This window comes from Rousettus aegyptiacus, unplaced genomic scaffold (assembly GCF_014176215.1).
Source record: "Rousettus aegyptiacus isolate mRouAeg1 unplaced genomic scaffold, mRouAeg1.p scaffold_m13_p_8, whole genome shotgun sequence".
In the NCBI taxonomy this organism is placed as follows: domain Eukaryota; kingdom Metazoa; phylum Chordata; class Mammalia; order Chiroptera; family Pteropodidae; genus Rousettus; species Rousettus aegyptiacus.
In genome coordinates, this window is record NW_023416311.1 from 49917255 (window position 1) to 49943740 (window position 26486).

Consider the following 26486-nt stretch of genomic DNA (forward strand, 5'->3'; position numbering starts at 1 on the left):
CATAGAGGTACTGCAAGGAACTACTACACCAGCGAATCTCGGCCACGCCTCCTCTTCGCCCGCTTCGGGTCTCACACCGCAACCTCACCGGGCGGAAATATTTCCGGCGAGAGCCAAAAGATCCTCTTTAACTTTCCCCACGAGGCTCTACCACCCCCGTAAGCATTCCCCTCCCCCTTAAAACGCGGGTTGTTCCGCTTCCGGCAGCACCAGATAAGTCGCGAGAGGAAGCTTAAATCCTGTCGCTTGCGTTTAGGACCACTTCGGTGAGTGGTCATTCTGGTGTGCTTTGTCATACTTAATGATTTTTAAAATGAGGCGTGACCTGACAATTTCAAAACCATTCGCGTCGACTTGCCTAGGAAGGGTTTAATTGAATCTGTGGATATTGCGCAGGCGCCCTTGGGGCGGGAGGGCCTTTAGTACGTGTTGCGAAGTAGCGCGCCTGCAGAGCAGAAACTGGGCGATTTCCGTTGTAGGGCCTGGGGACGTGCCTACTCGGTGTACAGACTTTTACTAAATGGTCGTTTTCCTGTTTGTGCGAACTTTAGCTGAACCTTGCCCTTCAGATTGAACGAGCCGCCTAAACGCTCTGGAAATGCTCCTTCCCAGTTCAAATAGTGTTGGAGACTCCGAGCAAATTCAAAAGTTGAGTGGGGTACTTACTTGACCTTAAAGAATTCTCTAATTTTTCATAGCTGTTACAAGTTCTGGAATATTACCCTTTTTCCCAAAATTAAGATCTCTTGTGCAGGGAGAAACGCGAGCTTAAGGCAGAATCTTATCCCGTAGTCTTAAAGGAAAAGGACACGTTTGATCTCAGGGTGGCTTTTCCTTAAATGGCTTTTCTGAGCAAAAGAGAATTTGCAAAATGGAAATTCATGTATCACGTGTCTTCATGTGTATGCATTTGGATATGACATTTCTGTTAAATGAATTTGTAATTTTAAGTGAAGCAGATTATAGAGAAGAATCTGGTGTGTTTAGATTTCCCAGTCTTTGAAATTACATAAAATTGTGCTTTTACATTTTTCAAAGATTAGAATAAATCAGAAGTAATATTCTGATCCCAACGAACATGTTTACTGAAATATTACAGGTTTTAAGTTTTTAAATTGAAGCATGCATATTACAACCTGTTAGAGGCTTAAATTCGTAGCTTTGATGGTTTTTGCCCTTGGTGAAACAAGTGAATTCTAATTTTATTTAAAGTGATACTTAACTGCCTTTAATACACACACAAAATTATTAAAGGAATTAAGTAATGAATATTTACACAGTTATTTATTGATTTTATTTCATGTTGTACAAGGGACATAGTGTAAAAGTTCAACCAAACAAGAGGACCCTGACATCTCCTCTTGTGAAAGTAGAAGTTGTAATGAGCCACCTTCACTACCTTTTCTTATTCCTACATGTTTTAATACACAAGAAATAATTTTAACAAGAATTCTTGAAACTATGAGCATATCCAAATAAGACCTAATATAATCTTTATTTTTTTTAAATATAACTCAAACCACTTAATTCTCCCTTGTAAATGATATCTTCGTTTAATAATATTTGGGTATTGAGAGTGTTCTCCATACTAGAGTTTAAAGCCATTTTCTCCTTAACTGTTTAAATGGATGGTTTCTAGGGACCAAATGGTGAATATACTTAAAAAAAACAACTACTTGGTTCTTTAACTTATTCCTATATGTAAATAACAAATATTAGCAGCAAGCGTTTAACTATCTACTTAAAACACTACTTTTTGTTAACTAATTTTTCTGTCGTGTGCATTTTCTATTTGTCATCAGTTTTTACTGCTGGAACTTGAAGCTTGTGGACCTCATTAGACTGTAATCTTATTATAAAGTATACAACTGTTCATACAGTTTCTGGGTTAAGTTGTTAGTAAAACATTATAAACATTGCTAGAAAACGTTAATCTCCATTAGAGAAAGGAATGAGGTTTTAAAATCTTACTCCTTGTAAATAAAGATTTTGAGAAAAGAAAGGGCTGTTTCTTTGAACAGCTTGATATGGATAATAATAATACTTAAGTATTTTAACACACTAGAAACTGACTCCTAAAAGCCTTACCTTCTTAGATATACCCCACTTGCAGTGCCATATATAAGGAAATGAATAATGTTTTCCCAGGAGTGAAATAAAAGTTACCTTTGGAATGTGTGCCCTCTTTTAATTCAGTGATACCTCTCCTATCAGGAAATGCATGTAATTATTCATTCACAAATAGTTGAATGTCCACTATGTCCCAAACACTGTGAAACAATGTAAACATTAAGATTTAACAAGACCTCTTTAATTTCTTATTTATAATCTAAATTATTTCATATAAAATCATTTTATAACTTTTCTAAGAGGCCTGAACCTAGTATTATGAAAGCTGAGTTTGACAAATAATTACTAGTGTAGCAGGGGGGAAAAAAACCAACATGAAATTTGAAGCAGCAGAGACCAAGGTTCAGATGCCAGCAGATGCACATACTGTGTTGCTTTGGGTCAACTGAATAATCTCTCTGAACCTCCATTTTTTTTTAATCTATAAGATAGATATAAAACTAGTATCTACTCCATTAGATATTGTGAAGATCATCACAGCAAAGTACTGTATAAATGTTTACAATTATTTTTAAAAATTGCTTTTGTAGTTTATAAAATTTATTTTTAATTTTTAAAAAATTATCTCTATAGTTTTGGCTTTTCAAGATGTCATATAAATAGTAGGATATAGTATGTAGCCTTTTGTGTCTTTCACTTAGCATAATGATTTTGAGATTCATCCATATCGTTAGGTACATTCATAGTTTGTCCCTTATCTGTACTGGGTAGTATACCACTGTGTGGATCTACCACAATTTGTTTATCCATTCATCAGTTGATAATCATTTGGATTGTTTTCAGGTTTTGTCTGTTATGAATAAAGCTTCTGGCAATAGTCACATGCAGATTTTTGTGTGAATATATACTTTCATTTCTCTTGGGTTAAAACTGTTTTCCAGCATGTTTACATCCCTTTGTATTCTCTCCAGCAATGCTCTGCATCCTTGTTAATACTTAGTATTGTTAGGTTTGTTTGTTGTTGTTTTGCCATTGTGATGGATATTTAGTGGTGTCTTATTGTGGTTTTAATTTGCAGTTTTTATTGTCTAATGCTGTTGAGTATCTTTCTCCTGTGCTTATTTGCCTGCCACTCATATCTTCTTTAAAGAAGTATCTGTTCAAATCCTGTTCCCATTTTTTAAATTGGATTGTTTTCTTATTATTGAGCTTTGAGGATTCTTTATGAATTCTGGACACAAATTTTTTATTATATATATGAACTGCAGATATTTTCTCCCAACTCTAGCTTCTCTTTTTATTTTCTTAACAGTATCTTTATAAGAACAACATTTTTAATTTTTTCTTTTATAGATAGTTCTTTTTGTTTGCTGTCTGGGAACCTAAGCTCACCAAGAAAATCTTTTGTTATCTTTTAGAAGTTCTATAGTTTCAAGTTTTACATTTAGGTCTATGACCCATGATAAGTTAATTTTTATAGGTAGCACAAGGTATGAGTTGAGATTCATCTTTTTTTCATATGGATGTTTAGTTGTTCCAGCATCATTTCTTATAAATGTTATTCTCTATTGAATTACTGTGGCACTTTTTTCAAAATCAATTTATTATTTCTTTGTGGCTCTGTTTCTAGAGACTCTATTCCATAGACCAATGACTATCATTTTGTCAGTATCACACGGTCATGATTACTACAGACATACCTTGAGATACTGCAGGTTTGGTTCTAGACCAGCACAATAAAGTGAATATCACAATAAAACAAGTCACACAATTTTTTTCATTTCTCAGTGCATATGAAAGTTATGTTTACACTGTACTGTAGTCTATTAAGTATGCAGTAGCATTATGTCTAAGAAATGTGCATACCTTAATTAAAAAATATTTTATTGCTAGAAAATGCTAACCTTTGTCTGAACCTTCAGCAAAGTTATAATGTTTTTTGCTGGGGGAGGGTCTTGCTGCATGTTGATGGCTGCTCACTAGTTAGAGTGGTAGTTGCTGAAGGTTGGGGTGGCTGTAGCAATTTCTTAAAATAAGACAACAGCGAAGCTTTCTGCATCAATTAATACTTCCTTTCATAAATGCTTTCTCTGTAGCATACAATACTGTTTGGTAGCATTTTACTCACAGCAGAATTTCTTTCAAAATTTGAGTCAGTCCTCTCAAACCCTATTGCTGTTTTATCTACTGATTATATAATATTCTAAATTATTTGTTGTCATTTCAGCAACCTTCATGGCATCTTCACCAGGGGTTGATTCTATCTCAATAAATCACAGTTTTCACTCATCCATAAGAAGCAACTTCTCATCTGTTAAAGTTTTATCATGAGGTTGTAGCAATTTAGTCATATGTTCAAACTCTACTTCTAATTCTATTTCTTTTGCTATTTCTACTACATTTGCAGTTATTTCCTCCACTAAACTTTTGAATCCCTCAAAGTGATCACTGAGGGCTGGAATCAACCTCTTCAAACTCCTGTTAATGTTGATAGTTTGACTTCTTCCCACGAATCTCAAATGTTCTTAATGGTCTAGACTAGTGAATCCTTTCCAGGTTTTCAATATACTTTGCCCAGATCCATCAGAGGAATCACTATGGCAGCTGTAGCCTTACAAAATATATTTCTTAAATAACAGTCATTGTTGTGGTACGATCAAATTTAAGACCCATGGATCCTTTATTAGCTGGCCGGCAACTGACTCTCCCCACTAGAGAATCAGCCCCAACCTCTAGAAGGAATAGCTTAAAAAGCCCCAAAACCCCCTCTAGCAAGCAAGCAGCTTTACAGAAGCAGAGGCTGGCCATTAACACATTTTTACACAGGATAACCACACCCTTAACATTAGCATATCTTTGCACAGACTATCTCCTAGAACTACACTCTTTTTAACATTAAACAATGGAAGCAGAAGTTGGCCATTTGAAAATTTTCCACCCTTAACATCATGAGGTGCAAAATGATTTTTGTGTCAACAGTGAACCACATATATGACAGTGGTCCCATAAAATTATGGAGCTGAAAAATTCCTATGGCCTAGTGATGTTCCAGCCATCCTAATGTCCTAGTGCAACATGTTACACATGTGTTTGTGGTGATACTGATATAATAGACGTGCACTGTCAGTGATGTAAAAGTATAGCATACAAACGATTATGTACAGTATGTAATACTTGATAATAAATGACTATGTTACCAGTTTATGTATTTACTATACTATGTTATTTTAGAGTATACTCTTTTTATATGTATATATAAAAGTATGCCGTATTACACCAACAGCAGCCTCATATAGACTGTGTGTGCTGCATTTCTTAATCGCATCATTTTCTCTTGTGCTTGATTTAATGTTGTGTTGTTTTGTACAGTAATACACTGTATAGGCTTGTAGCATAGAAGCAATAGGCTATACCAGCTAGTCTAGGAATATAGTAGGCTATATGCCATCTAGGTTTATGTAAGTAAACTTTATAATGTTAGTACAATGATGAACAATGTATTTCTCAGACCTTCCACATCATTAAGTGGCACATAACTGTCATAAAACTTGAGGGTCAAAATTACTCCTTGATCCATGGCTACAGAATGGATGTTGTGTTAGTAGGTGTGAAAACAACATTAATCTCATTGTACATCTTCATCAGAGCTCTTGGGTCACCAGGTGCATGGTCAATAAACATTAACATTTTGAAAGGAATCTTTTTTTTGAGCAGTAGCTCTCAACAGTGGGCTACAATATTCACTAAACCCATGTTATAAACAGATGTGCTGTCATTCAGGCTTTATTGTTCCTGGAACACAGGCAGAGTAAATTTGGCAGAATAGATTTTATTAAGTGCCCTAGGATTTTTGGAATGGTAAATGAGCATTGGCTTCAACTTCAAGTCACCAGCTGCATTATCTCCTAATAAGAGAGTCAGCCTGTCCTTTGAAGCTTTGAAGTCAGACATTGACTTCTCTTCTCTAGCTATGAAAGTCCTAGATGACATCTTTATCATCTTAACTATTTTAAAGTGTACAGTTTAGTGGTATTAAATACATTTACATTGTGGTTCAACCATCACCACCCTTCATCTCCAGAACTCTTTTTTTTTTTTTTTTGCATAACTAAAACTCTGTACCCTTTAAAATAATAACTCCCTCATTACTCACACCTCCTTCCCCCTGACAACCACCATTCTACTTTCTGCCTCTATAAATTCAACTACAATAGGTACCTTGTACATGTGGAATCATGTAGTATTCGTGTTTTTGTGACTGGCTTATTTTGCATAGGATAATGTTCTTAAGATTCATCCATGTTGTAGTTTGTGCCAGAATTTCTTTCCTTTTTAAGGCTGAATAAGTATTCCATTGTATTATGCATATATCTCATTTCGTTTATCTGTTCACCCAATGATGGAAACTTAGGTTGCTTCTACCTTTTCACTATTGCGAATAATGCTGCTGTAAACATGCATGTCAAAACAGTCTCTTAACTCTTATAGAATGGAAATTCCATAATGCTCATGAGGATATATCTCTTGTTCATTATTCTATCTTTGGGGTTGTGTCTGACACATAGCAGATACCCAATAATATTTTTTAGATCAATGAGTAAACCTCATATTTGTCTGTAGCACCTGTCACATAGTTACTTGCCTTCATAACAAAACTTAAGCATACTAAATCCACTTACTCAATGCCCATTTATTTATTCCTTATGTGGTTGCAGTTTGTTTTCTACCTGTAACTATTGCCAAAACCACTAGACGTATTTTAGTTCTGATATCACTTAACTTCTCCTTTATTTGGTGCTTAAGAACTCTTTATTCCCTAGGCTTATATGACCAGAACCTCTTCTGGCTTTTTTTCCTATTCCTCTGGCTATTCTCATGCCCCCGAGGGATTTGTAATATGTACTGTGGGCGTGGCAAGGAAGGTGTGCGTGCACCAGTTCTACCTGAGAGGAAATAGATATGGTCAGAAAGGATTCCTAGATGATTGAACTTTTTCATGTGAATGTTAAAGGATAAGGAAATGTCTACTGTTCTTATTCAGTGCACTTTCCATGAAACCTCCTTCCACTGCCTTAATTTTATCTACCATTCACATGTTCAATTCATCTGTGAGCTTAATTAATACATGTTTAGTACTTGTCATCTTTCTCCCAAGCCAGAATTACAGAGATAATCCCAGACTTTTCTTTTTATTCACTCTGCACTTTCAGTCAGCCACAGTTCTTAAAAAATTTATCCATTTCCACTAACATTGCTTTGACTCAGAATTTTATCTTAATTATGCAGTAGTCCCTTTACTGACCTATACTGACCCTTCTATCTTTCTTCCTCAGTCTATCTTTTATATTGGTGTAGGATGGACTTTGTGGAATAGAAAACTATAAATGCATTCTGTTAGGGTCAAGCTCTTAGGGTATGGCAGCAGGATGAGAAAGGGCCAAAAATGATTCTGGATAAGTGGGGGTGGTGGCAAACAGAATAACCAGCATGGGATAGTTCCTTTCAACTGAAAAAAATTGAAGAAAATGTTTTTTTCTTCTTTTTAACGTAGTGGTTTCCCATATTACTTAGGGTTTAAAATAGGTAAGTTTTACTTTGTCTTGGTCAGTACAGCCAAATTTTTCTTTGTAATATAGAGAAGGTATGCAAAAGACCAAAAATCATTTCTGTTTGAAAAAAAACAGCTGACATGTAGTTCAGAAAAGTGATCTAGCCTAACTGAATAGGTTCTCTGTCATTTATCATTTGAACATTTCCAAAATATATCTTTCTCATAAATGATTTGAATGGGTTTTTTGCATTTTACAGCAACCATGCATATATTATTTAAGAATAATATTAAACTACATTTCTCTCCTTATAACCTATCATTTATTTAAGTATCTCATAACAGAACCATCCTATATGAGTAACATTTCAATTGATGGTAATGAGCACCTTTAAGTAAAACTTTTTGAAGTGTACTTGTTCATTTTTTTCCCAGTATGTGGAAAATTTTCAGCATTTCTTATCACATGGAAAGAGACAAGATAATTTGTCATTCTGCATCTCAAAAATAGCATTTGAATATTTTAGTTCATCTACATCACACTGTTCTTTTCTGTACTACAATTATCTTTGACATAGATAGTATTCTGGGAATCTCCAATTCATAGGTAAGCAGAAATATGACAGAAACCTGGACTGAAAGAGCAACTGAATTAGCTTATTATTTAAATTATATCTTTAAATACCTTTTACCTAGGATCAGAATGGTCCGTAGTGGAAAAAATGGTGACCTTCATCTCAAACAGATTGCATATTATAAACGAACTGGTGAATATCATCCAACTACATTACCGAGTGAGAGAAGTGGCATAAGAAGAGCGGCAAAAAAATTTGTCTTCAAAGGTAAAATTAAGGCCTCAGATCTTGAACATAGAGTTAATATAGATGATTCTCTATATATGTTTTTTTTGTGTGTGGAATCCTGAGCATTTCTGTAGTAATTTGTTGTTGCTAAACAATTACCAGTTGAATTGATGGTGCCACTCAATCAAAAGCAAAGTAAAAATCACACTTGAAGCTAATTGAAGGACAGTAAACATGAAAAGGGCATAAAATCGTAGAAAAGGATACCATGAAAAATACAAAATGCCTAAATTAAACTTTCCTGTTTTTTTTCTCAGGTGGTTCCTATTCTAATGGTGCACTGCGAAGCACTCATGTTACTATCAATGAAGAACTTATTTGATGCTTAATATGAAAATGTTGATAAAGTTAACTTGTTTACTATATTTATTTCTGTGAGTCCCCTCTCCCACTGCTGTTAAATAATCTTAGGATTACATTTCTTTTTGGACCCCGAAATCCCCCTAAATGAATTAAATATTCAAAAGGCAGAATATTTATCTTGAAAGATTATGATAATTTTTACCCCTTTCTCCTCTTCCAAATGGGAAGGGAAGAGAAGTTTGGAATGAGACAAGCAAGAAGTACAGGCGCCAGATAACTAAATAAATGTTGGTGCTTTGAATGGGAGTTTTACCAATAGGTACAGAATTGGGCTGTCTTCAAAGCAAGTCGAGAAAATTCTAAAATAATAAATACCTGCTCATTTCTCCCTTTATACACCTCTTCTAATAACACCCTCACACTTAATAATAGGCACACCTATTACCTCTTAAAGTGAGGATTCGTTGATTGATTTATTTAATCATATATTTACCCAGTTTCTACTATGTGCAAATCACATTTTAGGTATTGGGAATACATTGATGAGTAAGATAAAGTTCCTACCCTCAAGTTGCTTACCTTCTAATTTAAGACCCTTCCACTTAGAATGTGTTTAATTCAGCACGTTAGTAGCTTAATGGCATATTTTGGAGTTTGAACACTCATCCACGTTGGAGAGGCAGTTGTTTTCTCCATGCTCTGGTTGCTCCCCAGCTGTAGATTCTTCTCAGATGTTTCCTAAAAGGAAATCGAGAATAGTCTTGAGGATTAAGGTTCTCCTACTTTCTGGCTTTACCAACCCAACCTCTTACTCAAATTTGGAAAAATTTAAGAGACATGATTGCTTACAAAATTGGAGTTGTAATGAAATACTGTTTCAGAAAATTCTGTTCCTGAAGTTGCTTATCTATACATAATTTATTTAATGATTATACCATTTTTAGGAGGTGCCTATAAGTATTTTTCTATTTTGAGTACTCCCATAGAAAAATAATTTTATACTCCCATAGTTATCATGTGCTGTAGTGAACAAGCTAGCTTCATTTTTATTCCTAGGTACAAAATTATGGCAGCTAGTGCTTCTCTTGTATATCTAGTATGTGTAACAGCTGAAAATCTTTCACATTTATGGTAGCATCATTACAGGTAAATATTTTGTCTTGGAAAAGGGTTTTTAATTTAAAAAGATGCCTCGTAGTTTAAAAATAAGGCTTCGATTATATTAAAACTATATGGTTCTCTAAAAATTGCAATTATATCTTTTGGTATCATTTATTCCAGAAAAAAAGCTGTTTTATGTTGGAAAAGACAGAAAACAAAATCGTTTGGTAATTGTTTCAGAAGAAGAAAAAAAGAAAGTCCTAAGAGAATGCCATGAAAATGACACTGGAGCCCATCATGGCATATCCAGAACTCTTACTCTAGTAGAATCCAATTACTATTGGACTTCTGTGACCAATGATGTCAAACAGTGGGTATGGCTTATGTTTTTAGAATATTTTGAATACTCTCTTTGTAATGGATATTCAGACTTCATGATTGCTCCAGATTTGCTCTGGGCAACACTTCCTCATTAAGTACTTTTTGTGTAGGTAGTTTTTGTATTAACTCTTAAAGGGAGTTTTGTTTCCTTTCAAAATTCTTCTTTAAAATCACTGAAGTATAACTTGAACTAGAACAAAGTATTATTTAAACATTATATTTACATAGATTTTTTTTTTAAAGAACCCGATATTCATCTTTGAACTCTTTTGTATAGGCAGAATATAAGTGGAGCCGAAATTCCTTTGACTCAATTGTTAGCTCTTTTATAGCAGTCATCCCATCTTTTCTTGAGAGGCTAATAAGTTCACAATAAATCAAGTCCAGTGTGTACTCTCATCTTTTGCACCTATTTCATCTTGACATAGAGAATGCCAAATATGGCAGAAACCCAAAATCAACTAAATGCCAAATTAAGTTGTGAAGGTAATGAAATTAGTCTGAGCTTTGCAACTTTATAATCCACTAGGACCTTCAGCTTCTTATAACAGAAACTTGACCTAGGAATTCTGGGATTCTTGTTGGTAAATCAACTGATCTCTACTCTTTGTAGTATGTCCAGTTTGCAAATGGTAGGAATTCCTTGGTATGTATGTGAGATCCCTTTAATAATTGCAATAGCGCATCAAAAAAAACCCTGTCATTTTAGGCATAAAGAATTAAACCCAGAGAGCCATTTTTCAGTTACCAGCTTATGAGTGTTCTAAAGACCTCAATATTTGTATTTGTCTTTAGAACCTGCCACAAATTACTTTGTAAACATTTGATGAAATCTTTGTCAAATCGTTACTATTTGAGAATGGACATGATTTTTGGAAAGAACCAGAGGTTATTTGTGCATAATTTGGAAAATAAAAATTTTGATCAAAAGTAACTATAATTCAATAAGATTGTTTTTAATTTTGTTCAAGAGTTAGTTTGAAAGTAGTTTCCAAAGCAGAGTTCCAGAAATACATTGAGCAATGGCATCATCCATAAGTTGATCGATTGATCTCATTCCAATGAAAGCTCCATGAGAGCATGGGCTTTTTGTTCATTCTCTTTTCTCAAGACCTAAAGGAATTTCTTGCATCTATAAGTATTATTTGAATAAAATTATATCTTAATAAATACTTGTTAGAATAGATGAACTTATCAGAGTGATAACTTTAAAAGAAACAATTTACATACTGATTTAAAAGTTATAGCAAACTTGTTTTAAGATCTGTTCATTTAATAAACACTTATTGAAGGAAAACCAGAATTATGTTCCATGTGAGTAAGACTCCTTAATGTGGTCATTGAATAGTGGTAGCAACTAATATTTGCTTATTATCCTGAATAGGTTTTATTCTATTCTAGAGCAGTCCAAAATTTTCTTCTTTAAAACAAAAAGTACCTATTGACCATTTTAAAGTTCAGATTTATAAGACTGCTTTTATTATGTTGAATATATTAACATTTGCATGTCTTTTGTTTATTGTATGCCTGTTTTGTAGGTATATGCTTGTCAGCATTGTCAAGTGGCAAAAAATACAGTTATGCTAGCACCTAAACAGCACCTTCTCAAGGTGGAAAATCCATGGAGTATAGTTACTGTTGATCTGATGGGCCCATTTCATACAAGCAACAGAAGTCATGTATATGCTGTAATCATGACAGATTTGTTCACAAAATGGGTTGTGATTTTGCCTCTATGTGATGTTTCAGCATCAGAAATTTCTAAAGCTATTATCAATATATTTTTCTTATATGGACCTCCTCAGAAAATAATAATGGACCAAAGAGATGAGTTCATTCATCAGGTAAGATAAATAAACTACTTAGATCTAGAAGCATATTTTGCTTACCGTTCAGTGCCTAGCACACTTGTAGATTATAGGGTGCTTAATAAATTTAGATAAATTGCTGAAGATATACAAGTTTAATATTGTACAGTACAAAGGTAGTTGGACTGGAAATTCAGAGACCAGGATTTTAGTACTTATTGTGTCACTTAGTAATTATAAATCTATCTTTGGGTTTCCTGAAACTGAAATGAGGTGGTTGGATCAAATAATCTCTATTTACTTCCAGCTTAAAAATTCTGATTGATGTATAGAGGGAGAATTGACTAAATGATGATATACGTCATGTGCATGAATGAGAATATTTTATATTGAAAGGCATTGATTTTTTCAAATCAGAATTAATTTATGTAATTAATGAGTTTATAATCAGCATTAAAAAAGAGGGAGCTTTTCCCTTTACCCTGGCCTTTTTTCTCGATTATAGTTAACCTTAAAGAAAAAGCAGACAAGAATATATATGAACATTCTAAAAAAGGAATATAACTACTATACTTAAGGCATATTTAAAATTTTTTATAATTAACAGGGTACTGGTATTGGAAAAAAAAATCAGAAAAAGCAAGACTGTCTTGGTTCATAGCACCTTTGATTTCTCAGTCCAAAAGAAATACTAATACCATACTAATATTATATTTATTACATAGTTAGGTCCTATGTCAGGGGGTCCTTCAGATTATCTTCAGGTTTTATGATTTACTAGGAAGACTCAGCAGATCTCCATACTTATGGCTAAAATTTATTATAATGAAAGTTTACAAAATAAAATCAACAGAGAAAAAGCTCATGGGGGAGAATTCTAGGAGAAATCAGGTACAAGTGTCTAAGTTATCTTCTCCCATTAGAATCACATAGTACATGTTTAATTCTCTCAGCAAGGAGTTGTAGCAAAACATGTAAAATGTTGTCTACTACTGAAGCTCACTAGAGACCCAGTGCCTAGGATTTTTATTGCAGACTGGTCACATAGGTACCATCTGCCTGGCATGTACCAAAATTCTAGACTTTCAAAGGAAAGGTGTTCAGCATAAATCACCTTGTTTATATAAACAGGTTAGATACAGTGAACCACCCTTATCATTTAGGAAATGGTGGAAACCCTTCCTAAAATTCAAGTGCCTACATATGAGTCAAGGGCCAACCTTGTAATCAATCAGGCCTTTCAAAGGGTAGCAACCTTAAGACCTAAGGTTACTTACAACATGTTAACTCTTTTCTGCATGGGTCCTAACCACTGAACCATTAAAAAAAAACTCTCATAAGTTGAAAGAAAAAATGCTTTTATTTTTTTCTTAAATAACCACAATTGTTTATTGATGGGACGTGTGTACCTTTTGAACACTGGTCAGCCTCTCAAACCTTGGAATCAGATTGGACAGTGCCATCCTCATTTCTAGTTTTACATTGATTTTTACACAGTAGTTGCTTTTTGTCAGAGCATCTACCGCAAAACCACTTCTGTGAAGATGTGACATTATTGAAAAGGTTGTAGCCTTATCAGATGTTGAGACTATAAACTATCTTAAGCTAGTAGTTTTCCAGATGTCCAACAGATGTTAAGGCAGCACTTTGGCATAGGGTTTGGTAACCATGGTTAAAATGATAGAGCTGGCATCACAAATGAGTGGAGTAGAGAAGTATTATTCAATAAATTTAATTAACAGCATAGATGACAATTTTCTAATTGTTTCTAATTATTTCTGTAATGTTTTAGAATTATACCAATTAAGAATTATACTACATACCAAAATTACCTTGTGTTTAGGTAGATTAAAGAATTTTTATTTTTTTAATTGAAACAAAAAAAATACAACTGATTTTTTTTAATCATCTCTGGAGATGGAGGTAACTTTCTAAGCTTAGGAACAGTGGTATAAATTTTAATGGAAAACATCACCAAATTTGGCTACATAAAAATTAGAAACTTATGTGTGGTAAGATAACCCAAACATAAAGGCCAAGAAGTAGACCAGCAAAAATAAAATCCATGCAGGAAATAATGTCTTTATTATAAATAATATCTTTTATAATAATGTCTTTATTATAAAAGATTCAAACAAAAAGAAATTAGTCAATGGCAAAAAACATAGTTCACAAGAGGAAATAAGAATAATAAACATGGAAAAGTGTTCAAACTCAATAGTAATAAGTAATGCAAATTAAGACCCCTTTTTGCTTTTCTAATCAACAAACAGTAATACTACCAAACAGACTAAAGATAGAATGATATAGCCTTACATTACTGGTAGCCTTGCAACTTGAAATTAGTTCTTTTGTAAAATAATTTGCCAAAGATCCATTAAGAGTCATAGATATATATTTGTCTTTTGGTTAGCAACCTATATGTAAGAATTTATTATAAGGCTATTACCTAAAGTATAAGCATGGATCTTACTGTTTGTTTGTTTGTTTATTCTAAGTACCACAATGCTATTCATTTTAGCAAAAGATGGGAAACAACCTGAATAGCCAAAAAAAAAAAAAAAAAATGAAGTGTTTCAGAAAAATATGTGTAGTCACATATTTTTATTTTGTGGATAAAGAGTTTTGTTATGTATATGTTACATATTATATATTTACTGAAGCATCTAGTAGAGAGTAGCAGCTTTGGAGAGACACTCTCACCTGCAGCTGACTTTGAATGAACAAACAGTGCAACTGTTGAGTTAAGCCACCAAGACGGGAATGTGTTTTGTAACTGTAGCATAATATTGCCTGCCTTGATTGGCACAGCAGTAGTCTGCAAAATAAGGTGTGTAAAACAATCCATTTTGTGGGATGAAAGTATTAGAACTTCTGTTCAGATTTTTCTTTTATCTAATAAGAAAGAAATGAAGCCTTGCTAATAATAGGTATAGATTGATAATAGCATCCTGCATCAATAAGGCAGATGATGTTGTGTTACACCTGGTAATGTGAAGATATCCTGAGAGGAAGTAAAAATCTACAACACGTAGGACTCTGCAGTGGTTCCCTGACTAATTCTTTTGCTTTCAGCAATAATTGAATGTATGGCTATCATCTAGTTTTCACCAAACTGTACCTTATAGAATAGCCAGGTGGCTTAATTTTTTTGCAGTAAAACAAAATAATATTAATAATGCAGTCACTTAGCAACCACAAAAAAAAAATTTAACTTGTGGTACTAGCTCTTTCGTAGACACATGAATGGAATGAAAACAAATGTAAACTGATTTGATCTGATAGGAAATTGGCCACCAGAATTCGAAATTATCAAGAACACTATTTGAAATAATGATTTTCCATTTTTATTAATGAAGAGTCTCACCTTAAGTGAATATAGTGCTTCAAGATATTAGATAATGACAGTGTAAAGCTAATATGAACTGCCAGCACTTTTTTTCCAGTCATATTTATAATCATGTGATAATCAATCCAGGTCTTTGAGAAATTTACCAAAGTTAATGATAAATGTTTATAAGCCTTTTTTTGTGAGGTTTAATAATAACAAAAAACTAAAAATCACATATGATTAGGAAAAATGTGTTCTTTTTGCTGTGACTTAAATGGCTTAAATATTTCACAGCAAGCAAAATAAATTTATTTTGTTAGCAAATACTGACAGAAAATACTGTTAAAGTGTTGAAATGAGATTAGAACATTATACACAAAGTGGGAGGTTTATTATACAGTTGGATGAAAATACAGATGTTATGTTTCTAATATAACTTGGCTTAGATATTTGCTAAATCGTTTCAATAAAAATGTACAAAGAACTTTTTGTAAACCTCTGAAGGAAAGAGAATAAACATTTTCAAACGGAAAATTACTTAATTTTAAAAATATGTCTTATGGGAAACCAAAATTGTAACCACTAATGGAATGTCTGATTTGCTGAGAAGAAAAAAGGCTGTTGGGGTAAGGATATTAAGATAGCATTTCACAAATGGATTCACTGGATTCTTCCTAGGCAGTCTCTTGAAAGAAAGAAGTTGAAGCCTTTTCCAGAGGTCAGTCATTTAAAACCATTGATTATGACCTCAGATTGAGTCTGACCCAAATACATGTATTCTCTGGATTTTTTAAAACGTTACTTTTGAATTAAAAGGGGACAGCTTAAATTAGTACATATAAGGAATTATATTCAGCTGCAAGTAACAGAGAATGCCTTTCGTTCCCCCAATGGATAAACTCCACTAGGAGTTTATTTTATACAAAGGTAAAAGGAGGCCATGCTGTCCAAGGTTGAAAGTGTAACTCTGAATATTATTGGGAACTGATACTTCTAGCTTTCTGTTCTAACATCTTTAACACATGAATCTCAATCTTAATGCTTACAATATAGATAACAGAGCCCAGGCCACAAAGTCTGCATTTCAGGCAGAAAGAGGAGGGAGGGCAACGAGCACCAGTCGAGTTTGCCCAACAACTGTTAAAAGCCTAACAACTTTTGCTTATATCTTTTTGGCCAGACCTGTATCACGTGACTGTCCTGTCTGCAGAGGAGCTTGGGAAATGCAATTTTGTTTTTGTTGGACTTTTTTCCTTCATTTGTTAGCTTTACCTTTTTAATTACTCTGATATTACTTTTCTTCCAATTAAGCAACAAGAAATGTAATACTTTTGTTTTAAAAAACAGGTTTATCAACCAAAAGTTTACTCAGTTAAAAATAATAAGAAAAATAGTGTGAAGTGTAAGGTAGGAAAAGTAAATTTTTTTACATTTTCGAAATTCCTTTTGACTTCTTTTAGGCCCTGCACATAATAAATATAACAACAATAGTAACATTAAGAGTTATAAAGTTACTAGTTGCCAAGAACTATTTTAAGCTTTACAAAGATTTACTCATATAATCCTCAAAGGACTCCTGGGTAAGATTTTCCTTATTTTACAGATAAGGAAACCGAGTACACAGAGAGATTTGGTGACTTGGCCAAAGTCACATAGCTGCGAATTGGATTATGTGACCCAGTGTTTTTTTAAAGAAACTCTCTACTAAATTACAATGTTATTTGAACTCAGAATTAATGTTAAATTCTGGTTGTCCACTTCCTAGTTGTATGTGTGTCTCTGGCCACTCACTTGACTTCCTAAAGCTTCAGCTTCTTATCTTTAAAATGGGGTGAATAATACCTTATAAGATTGTCATAAGCTATGACAATAATGTTAAGCATGCTGTGCATTGACAAGCACATAATAAGGACTCAATAAATGGTAATTATTGTTCTAAACAAAATATATGTTTCTCTATAGAATGGCTATATGGTCAATGGAAAAGGCAAGATTCAAATTTTGAAACCTTTTAATCAAAGGAAAAATAAAAGTTTTAAAGTCAACTTTGTTTTACATATTTTTCAGATCAATGTTGAACTGTGTGGATTATTTGGCACAAAGCAAATTGTAATTTCTCACGCCTCTCAAACTGTTAACCAAACTGAAAGTATACCTAGCACAATTAAAACGTTTCTTTCCAAACACTGTGCTGAACACCCAAACAACTGGGATGATCACCTACCAGCTGTTTCATTTGCTTTCAATATAACTCACTTGGTATATATCTTTTTGTAATTCTGTACTTTTGAATTATGACTTTCTTGCCTAGATAAATGTTTTATTACAAATTGTTGTTTTTTTTTCCTTAAAATAGGAGCCTACTAAAAATATACCATACTTTCAAATGTTTAATCGAAATCCATATATGCCTGAGACTTCAGATGTTCTCCATGAAGTGGATGGTGATAATACAAGTATGTTTGCCAAAATTCTAGGTGCAGTTAAAGAAGCTGATAAACTAATGGAGAATAAGACAACTTCAGTGGGCCAGGTGATTCTATTTAATAGAAAACTCTCTAATTGAAAAATCTATCTAGTGATTAAAAAAAATATATATATATACATATATATATATATGGCATAAATACACGCATGGACACACACACACACTCACATGTATACATATATATATATATATACATACACCCTTAAACCAGTTCTTTTTCTACCAAATTCTACTTGGCTTGATAAATATTTATTATGTTTATTAGCTATGAAATTCTGAGAGACAGTTATGGGAAAACCATGCGTTTTGGAATCAAGTAGAGTAGAATTCAAATCCCTGGCCTTGTTGATTTCCAGTTGTTTGACTTGGGTAAATTACTATTTAAGTTTCCGTTTAAAGTTGGGGTAATGCTGGCTTTGAAATACTGTTTTAAGAAATAAAAGGGATTCATGCCTACCTTTTAAATAACTTCTCAAAAAATAACCATTTTGTTAATATTATTACTGTCTGCATTTATCTTCGAGAAACTATAGTTCTTTCATTCCTTTGTTCTCTTTCGTTTTTATTTTATAATTGTAGATGGAGAATAATAGTCCTGATGAACTAAATAAAAGCAAAATCATTGTTAAAAAGAAACCAAAGCAGTTAAATCCATTTCATCTAAAAGTGGGTCATGAAGTTTTAAGGCAAAGGAAAAATTGGTGGAAGGATGGTCGTTTCCAGTCTGAATGGGTTGGTCCTTGTGTCATAGATTATATTACAGAAAGTGGATGTGCTGTTCTGAGAGACAACACTGGGGCTAGACTTAAGAGACCTATCAAAATGTCTCACCTTAAGCCCTATGTAAGAGAATCCAGTGAACAAGGTAAATATCTGTCACTTCACTACATTTTTATTTTATTTGAATGAGAAGTTAAAAATACATACACACAACCCTTTGGTTAGGCTTTCTCTTCTATGAACTTTGGTATGGTTTTAGATCCCAGGTCATTTGTTTTATTAGAATGTCTCTTCTGTTAGGCTCGTAAGAGATTTTATTTTGGTTTCTAGTGTACTTTTCACATACTTTCTCAACAGTTCATGTGGGAGATACCAAACCTGTTTCAGAAGGAAGAGTTATCTGTTTCCTGTTTTTACTTTTACGATATTTAATGAGTAACTTTGTGCCTCATTTTAGCATGGAAAAACAAAACAAAACAAAATAAGATAATGTCAGAAACAAACATACTGTCCAGAATCCTGTTGTGAAATAAATATTTTAGGGAACTTCAAAAATGTGGTTAACTTTTAACATCGCATCGTAGTCAGGTCTTGGTGGGTGCGGGGAGGGATGCAGAGCAAGGTATCCTCAGAATGTTTTAAGGTACTATAAAAAAAAGATTATACTTGCCCCCCAAAAATGGTTCTGAATTTATAAACCTGATTTCTTTAACCCTTTCTTCCATAGACTAGAGCTAAATGACTTTTTTGCTATGGCTTTCAGACTAAATCTCACTTTTATTGAGAATGTTTTATTTTGTCATAGTGCGCTTGCTCCCTAGAGTTTCACTGGGCTGGATAACTGAGAGAGAGTTAATTGGTACCTTCGCCAGTTAATTTTGCTTTTCTTATAAATAAAGCACAATATTATTTGAATATGAATAACAATTAATGAAAGATAGACTTTAGTATATTTTTAAATAATATAAACAACTGAATTACTTAACAGGCTTAAAGAATAATTATAAGGGCAACAGCAACAGATAACCTACACTTTTTAAGATGTGAAGTCCTTGGGGTCTACTAAGTCGTAGCTCAGCTCCACCTCTGATCTGGGTCACTGCTCTCATGTTAACCCCTTTCCCCGAGATAACCGCGGATTACGGTCCTACCCTTACTCTCCAAAGTTTGCCATTAAATATCTCACTTTTTAAAAAATTATTTTCTCATTGCTCCAGTATATTGATAGCCTTTGGAAACAAATGACGACATTCTATTTATAACATTCTGTTTATAGTAGTTCGATCACTGAAAATGTCACATCCTAGGAGACATAGCATTCCTATGTGAGCTGCACTTTTTCTTTTCTAAATGGTAAAAGTAAAAGCTCTTAGTACCTTTTTGTCTACTTGTGACAGACCCAGTTGTTCTAGAAGTAAACTTATCTTGGACTGTTCTAATTTTGAAAGCTCACAGTACCTTCATTCTCTTTGTCAAAAGATAAATACTGTATTTCTTGTGCCTCTTAATTCTGAGCTACCCTTTATGATTTCTCCTCTCTTCAATTTAAGTGGAAAAAGATGATTATACTGGTACATGTTATCTTTTTTCTTCAGCATGATTTTCTGTTTAAACTTTGATATTCAGGACTTGCTCTCTTCTATTGTGTTAACCCTAATTAGTGCAACATTTATGTTTAAAATGTTGCTGTATCAGCATCTATTTCAACATTTTGTAGTTTGCACTTGCCAGAGAAAGGAGGCCAAACATTTTGCTATCCCTGAATATTTCAGAATCCATTTGAGTAGAATAGCTTCTAAACAGAGGAAGTATAAATTTTTGCCTCATGCTTGAATTCTCTGTAGATATTTCTCCAGTAATCTAAAGGAAATGGCAATTTTAGTACTAGTATACACATAAGAAACCTGAGATTGTTGAGTAAACTTGTTTTTTCTTGCTAAGCATGAAAATGCTGACCTGGCCTTCCTGGAATCTGGTTCTCGATTACTGTTTGGTCCTTTTTGAGTGTTTCTCTTATTTGCAGGAATTCAAGATAAATGTGGTTTCTGTAATCTCTTTCTTCAACATCATGTATTTTCCTGAAAATCTTTATGTCAAAAGCTGAGTTTAAAGAGCCCTGGAACTAAATTTAAAGCAAACAAAACGTCTTTGAATAAGCACCCCCATTCTTTTATTTGACATACTTTTTGGATAAGCCGTAGCTAAAAGAAATATGAATTTCTCTGTCCGTACTTGTCATTGCAACTTTTACTAACCTTGAGGTTCATAGCTGTATTAATTAAAGACTCACTGTCCAAAGTGCATATACTTCTGTCTCCAACTTCTTATCCATTCTTATCTAGAACATAATGTAGAGAGAGCACATTCCGTACTAGGCCTACAATATTTCTCATTGCTATTTTAAGCAGGCCTATTTGCCATTTTGTCTAGTTCACTGCCAGTTACCTTTTCAAGACTAATTATTTTAACAGGAAATTTTATGATATATCATAGTGTCTCTTTGTAATCATAATGTTCTCCTTTGAAAGGAAATATATTATTTACCCATTTTATCTGGCATAGATTTTAAGTAGATTTATTTGTTTTGTTTTTGGTAGGAGTTACTGTGATAGCTTTGTGTCTGCCTCCCTCAGAAGTCTTAGTGTGATTGCCCTTCAGTTTGCGAAATGATTTTCATTATAAGTTGCCTATGGCTGCCATAACTAATTGCCACAGATTTAGTGGCTTAAAACAACACAAGTTTATTATGTTACAGTTTAGTAGCTTAGAAGTCCTACATAGGTCTCACTTGGCTAAAATTGAGGCATTGGCAGGACTGCGTTCCCTTCTGTAGGCTCTAGATGAGTTTCTGTTTCCTTGTCTTTTCCACCTTCTAGAGTCCACCCACATTCCTTGGCTTGTGGCCCCCCTCTTCCTCTGTCTTCAAAGCCAGCAATGACAGGTAGTCTTCACATCACATCACTACAATCTTCTATTCTTCTACATTTAAGGACCCTAGTCCTTGGGCCCACCCAGATAATCCAGGATAATCTCCCTATTTTAAGATCAGCTAGTTAGTAACTTTAATTCCATCACTATCCTAATTCTCCTTTGCCATGTAAAGCAACATATTCACAGGTCCCACAGATTAGTACATGGACATCTTTAGGGACCCATTATTCTGCCCACCACAATATGGTTTACATTAATGAAACAAAACAAAGCTTTAGTCCCTATATTATCAAGCCCATGATCTTGACTTTATGCAAAGAGCCTGACTTTGTCCTCTTAGTTATATAATCTCTAAACTCAGAGTCATTCAGTTCTCTGTTGTTAGTAGTGGCTATTTATTATAATAACAATTATATAGTATCAAATTATAGTTATTTTATCATGAGAAGATGCATTAGCATGGCAACACATGCTAATGGTTATAGGATTTTCAAGCCATATATAGAATTAATCACTTCTCTTCTGAATAAGAAAATTAAGTATTCTGGAACCTTGTACTTTTCTTTCTATTTAAAGAAATAAATTAATCCAAATCACTCAGACTTTTCTGAGGCTTCGATTTTAATTTATTTTTCTCCTTACAGAAATTTAAAAATTGTTTCTTAATCTCATTTTTATTACTCCTTGAAACTAAGGAAATGCTGATAACATCTTTCTGAAATGTCTTGAACATAGTTCCAGTTCTAAGAAACTAAAGACTATTCAGTCTGGTCAAATTTGAATATTGCTTTTATTAAACCGATGTCATAATCGGAACTAAATCAGTAGATTGAGAAAAGAAAAAATACTTAAAGTCTACTGTGTGATGTGACTGAGTAGAAAAGTTCTTTAAAATGATGTTTGTTTACCTCTTTATATGTAAGGAGGCAAAAATTTATGTAATTCTTTTATATATCCTTAACTCAGGGTTTTCTAGATCAGCACTACCCAATAGATCTGTAATGCAAAAATTATGTAATTTTAAGTTTTCTAGTTGCCACATTACAGTACTAAATAATTTTGATAATATATTTTATATAACCCAGTGTATCTACATTATTTCAACATATACATAAGGCCTCAAGAGTCTCTTATCTAGTAATTTTTGGTAATCTTTTTTGAGGTTAAAGAGCATTTCTATTGGCTCCAGTAGATTTAGGCCATATTTGGAGTTGAAACATATTTGACCTTTCTAAATGAATGAGAATTTTGTGGGTTTTTTTTTTTTTCCTACACAAACAAGGCTTGAAATCTCCAGAGTACTTTTCCATCGCATATAAAGTGATTTGTGTAAAATTTGTTGAATATAAGCCGTGTTCTCTATAGTTGTATTACAATAAGGTACTCTAAAATTCATCACTTATTTAAAATAAATAAAAAGCATGTGCGTGTATGTGTATAAACACACACACATACATCTCACTGATATATAGAACCTTTTCTCTTACAAACAAATGAGTTTGGTAAAGTCCATTTGTATCTAGGTCTGTATAACTAGATAGGTAGTACTTAAGCTCAAAGTCTGAATGAATACATTTCTAGCAAATCAAAGTAGTAACTTCTTTAAGCTTTACATCTATGTATATTTTTCATGTTGATACGTGTTTACTGGACATATTTTTCTAAACAGACCTGCTTCATCTGTATGAAAAAAGTTTTTGAGACAAAACTTCCTTTGTCAAAGATGTCTGTAAGGATCTTTGGAATACCTTAAATTCTGTGGCTTCTGCTGTCACTGATACTTTGCATTATTGTATGGGCCTTGAACCTATGGAATTCTCCATGGCTTCTTAGAAAAATTTCATCAGCAGCACTTTTACCATACCTAACCTTTATCACTTCTCTTACAAACAACTACGTACCCTTCTCCAGTATTAACAGGGTAATAGTGAACTTTGATGTTGAACCTCTAGTTAACACATTCTAAAAATGTTTCCGTTTCTTCTATCGTTTCTTCTTTCTTGCTACTATTGGACATAGCACTTTTCATGGGTTCCTTGATTGATTTTTTTCATCTTCAGAATTGTTCCTCTTATCCAGAAATTCATCCCGTGCTAACACATGATAGTCATTTTTACCACCTTCAATTATCCATACTTCTTTTCCATCATAAATATGTATATCTTCTTAACATTTTCATTCCTAGTACTATTTTTATATAAAGAAGTGGTAGAGTTAAACTTGGAAAAACTCTGAAAACTAAAATACCAAGTACCCTTTGCCTAATGAAGAACTAAATGGGAAAAACTGAATGTCCATCAAAACCTAAGACTATTTATGCCATCTGTTGGTAGAAAGCATAGATTTGTTTGATCTATTGAAGTTTGTAAATTGAAAGTTCTTGATGTATAATCTTCTGGAGTTGGAATAGGGCCCATGAGCTTTCCCATATTAATATGAGAATGGGTAGAAGAGGGATTGTGTTCCAGGCTATATGACAACTTTATCTGCTCTGAAAATCTTTCCATGATCTCTAATCTAAATGGGCAATTAATCTTCCGTTAGCTCTTTCTTGAACTTAAAATTTGAGGACTCCTTAGGCTACTTAAATTTTCAAGAGATTCTGTTAATGTTTTGGGAGAAAATCCAGAAAGAAAAGGCAGGGGTACAGGAAGTTAATCAGCTATGGTGAAAGTTTCTTACAATTAATTAAAATATCAGATAAGGAGGAATCCTTTCGTATACATTAACCTTTATAAGAATTCTACTGCTTTGGCATGAGTTGAACTTTAATTTTAAGCATTTTTTCCCTGATAGAGCTGTCAAGTTTGCTCAAAATAGAATAAAATACGAATAAGGAAAATTTCTCGTCAATATTTCAACAATACCTTAAAAGTTCATGAGCATTTTGGTATTAAGTTAAAGTTAAGCTAAGCTTTTTAAACTACTGCATTGTAACCTACTCACACATTCCTATCACATAAGCCTGATTCTTGGAATTTTATCTTCATTTTCATTTATAATGTCATAATGTAACAATTTGATATTGTCATAAAATGGGTTCTATAAAGATCGGCAAAGTATCTATTGTAAAAAGTTGTAAAAAAATGTAAGAGTTTTATTTTTAAAAATATCTTTCAAGACCCCATTAATTGACCTAGAGATGTTTTGCAGAAGCATATTAAGGATATCATCAACATCAAAAATAGAGTTTTATAACTTCGGTTTTAATCTGTACCATAATCCCCAGCCTCTTCCACCCCCTCGCCCATACCTACCAAAGACAAATTAAGGAAACAGGAAAACTTGGCCCTTTTTAAATCCTTGCTCTCTCCTGAATTCTATATACATGAACTGTCAAGTTTATATATCATTTTGTTCATTCTTTGACATGTATATTTAGTAGATAGGAGAACCCATCAGAAATTAATCTTGATAATTAATTTTTATTACTTGGGATTTTGTTTAATTTAAAAAATGATATTTAATTATAATTCTAAAAAGAATACTTGTGATTATAATTCTAAAAAGAATACTTGTGATGTTTTTTCTTTCAGACAATTTTTATCTCTTACAAGGTTCAGTAGTGGCAGATCATGACTACATTGGATTGCCGGATATTCCAGTCGGAGCATACCAGGCAAATATTCTGGTAGAAGATGCAACTATTGGTATAGTCGATAATGAATTACTGACATCAAGCAAGGATCGTGAACTATTAGAATATAGAAATGCCAAAATTTCTCCATTGTTAGAAGATAATAGTACTCTTGAAAAGCAGACTTTCAGCTTGTTGGACTCTTCAAACCAAGTCCTTGAGTACTTAAGTTAGTAAATACTGAAATTCATTTAAAGTTCTTGTTTAGAATGTATAACTCCTTGAATATTGATATCTTTTTCATCAAAAAATGTTGTATAGGTGTCTTGACACACTTTTAATGACTAAATGCTGAAGGTTTATTTTATAACTATTTATCTAAATTGTACCATGTTTGAATTTCAGTACACATATATAAAGGCAAAGGAAGCATATAATATATAGAATTCACTTTTTTCTTCTAAAAAGAGAACAGGCAAAGAATGCTTGTTTCTTAGCAAGTAAACTAAATTCCAGCTGAAAACTCTCAAATATTTGTCTGGTATGATACCATATTTTCAGTTTTAGGTTTTTTTTGTTGTTTTTTTTTTTTTGGAATAGTTCCCTTTTTAAAAATAAGTTTGAACTACCTAGAACAGTATTAATAAATATTTATTCAACCATAACAATGAGTTAAGTGAAACTTCTTTCTGTGTCACTGGGACTTCTAAAAATAGTATTTTAGGAAAATATTTAGTTATTTATGGGCTCTTACAGGATATTGGTAATTTCACCTCATTGGACTCAAGATTATATATATCAGGATTATATATATAGATGAAACTATATATTGGTTTGAAAACAGTGTATTTTCAAAACATATTAAGGCTAGTCATTTGTTAATGAGATTTTTTTCTGCAATCTTAAATGATAAAATAATTGATGTTATAAAATTTTAATTTCTATCATATTTATAACTTCAATAAATATTTGTTATAAAGCAATTTAAAGAATACTGTGGAAAAATAAAAGATGAGTCAGACATGTGCCTCGTCCTCATATAGGATTTACAGTCTGGTAAAGACTGTATAAGCCACATACAATGCAAGCAACTAGCTCTGAGAAGATTTGCTGGAAGTTTTCGCCTCCTTCCTAGTCACATTACTGTGCTCACACGCTGCTAATGGGTGTGATTTTCTTTCCTGTGGTAATGACAGTGTTCTAAAGTTGGTGTTGGCTGCATAACTCTGAAAATATTAAAATTCACTGAATTGTATATTTTAAAGGGTGAATTTTATGGTATGAGAATTATACCTTGATAAAATTGTTATAAAAAGTCTAAACCAAAGTTAAAAAAAGAAAAGTAGCCACATAACCACATCGAAT

General features: G+C 33.0%; 1 protein-coding gene across 6 annotated transcripts; it reads left to right on the forward strand.

The window, feature by feature from the left end:
• Nucleotides 1-31: 31 nt before the first annotated feature.
• On the forward strand, nucleotides 32-25994 carry GIN1 (gypsy retrotransposon integrase 1). 6 transcript variants are annotated; one of them, XM_036225402.1, is made up of 9 exons: nucleotides 251-266; nucleotides 552-648; nucleotides 8315-8460; nucleotides 10066-10259; nucleotides 11805-12110; nucleotides 17473-17664; nucleotides 17762-17938; nucleotides 18473-18758; nucleotides 25081-25993. In XM_036225402.1, the coding sequence occupies exons 2-9, from the start codon at nucleotides 599-601 to the stop codon at nucleotides 25353-25355; spliced, it is 1626 nt and encodes a 541-aa protein (XP_036081295.1). In that variant the 5' UTR covers nucleotides 251-266; nucleotides 552-598; the 3' UTR covers nucleotides 25356-25993. The 6 variants fall into 6 exon arrangements, with proteins under 6 accessions (XP_015996939.1, XP_015996938.1, XP_036081295.1 ...); XM_016141453.2 differs by lacking the exons at nucleotides 251-266; nucleotides 552-648 and adding an exon at nucleotides 32-158; XM_016141452.2 differs by lacking the exon at nucleotides 552-648 and having other exon boundaries at nucleotides 166-266; nucleotides 25081-25442.
• The last annotated feature ends 492 nt before the right edge of the window (nucleotides 25995-26486 follow it).

What these genes read in the sequence shown, in the direction of transcription:
- GIN1 (XM_036225402.1), top strand. Translation starts at nt 599, where the DNA reads ATGCTCCTTCCCAGTTCAAATAGTGTTGGAGACTCCGAGCAAATTCAA. An exon ending in CTTTCAATATAACTCACTTG is followed by an intron (nt 17,665 to 17,761) that starts GTATATATCTTT and finishes TCCTTAAAATAG; the next exon opens with GAGCCTACTAAAAATATACC. An exon ending in AGACAACTTCAGTGGGCCAG is followed by an intron (nt 17,939 to 18,472) that starts GTGATTCTATTT and finishes TTATAATTGTAG; the next exon opens with ATGGAGAATAATAGTCCTGA.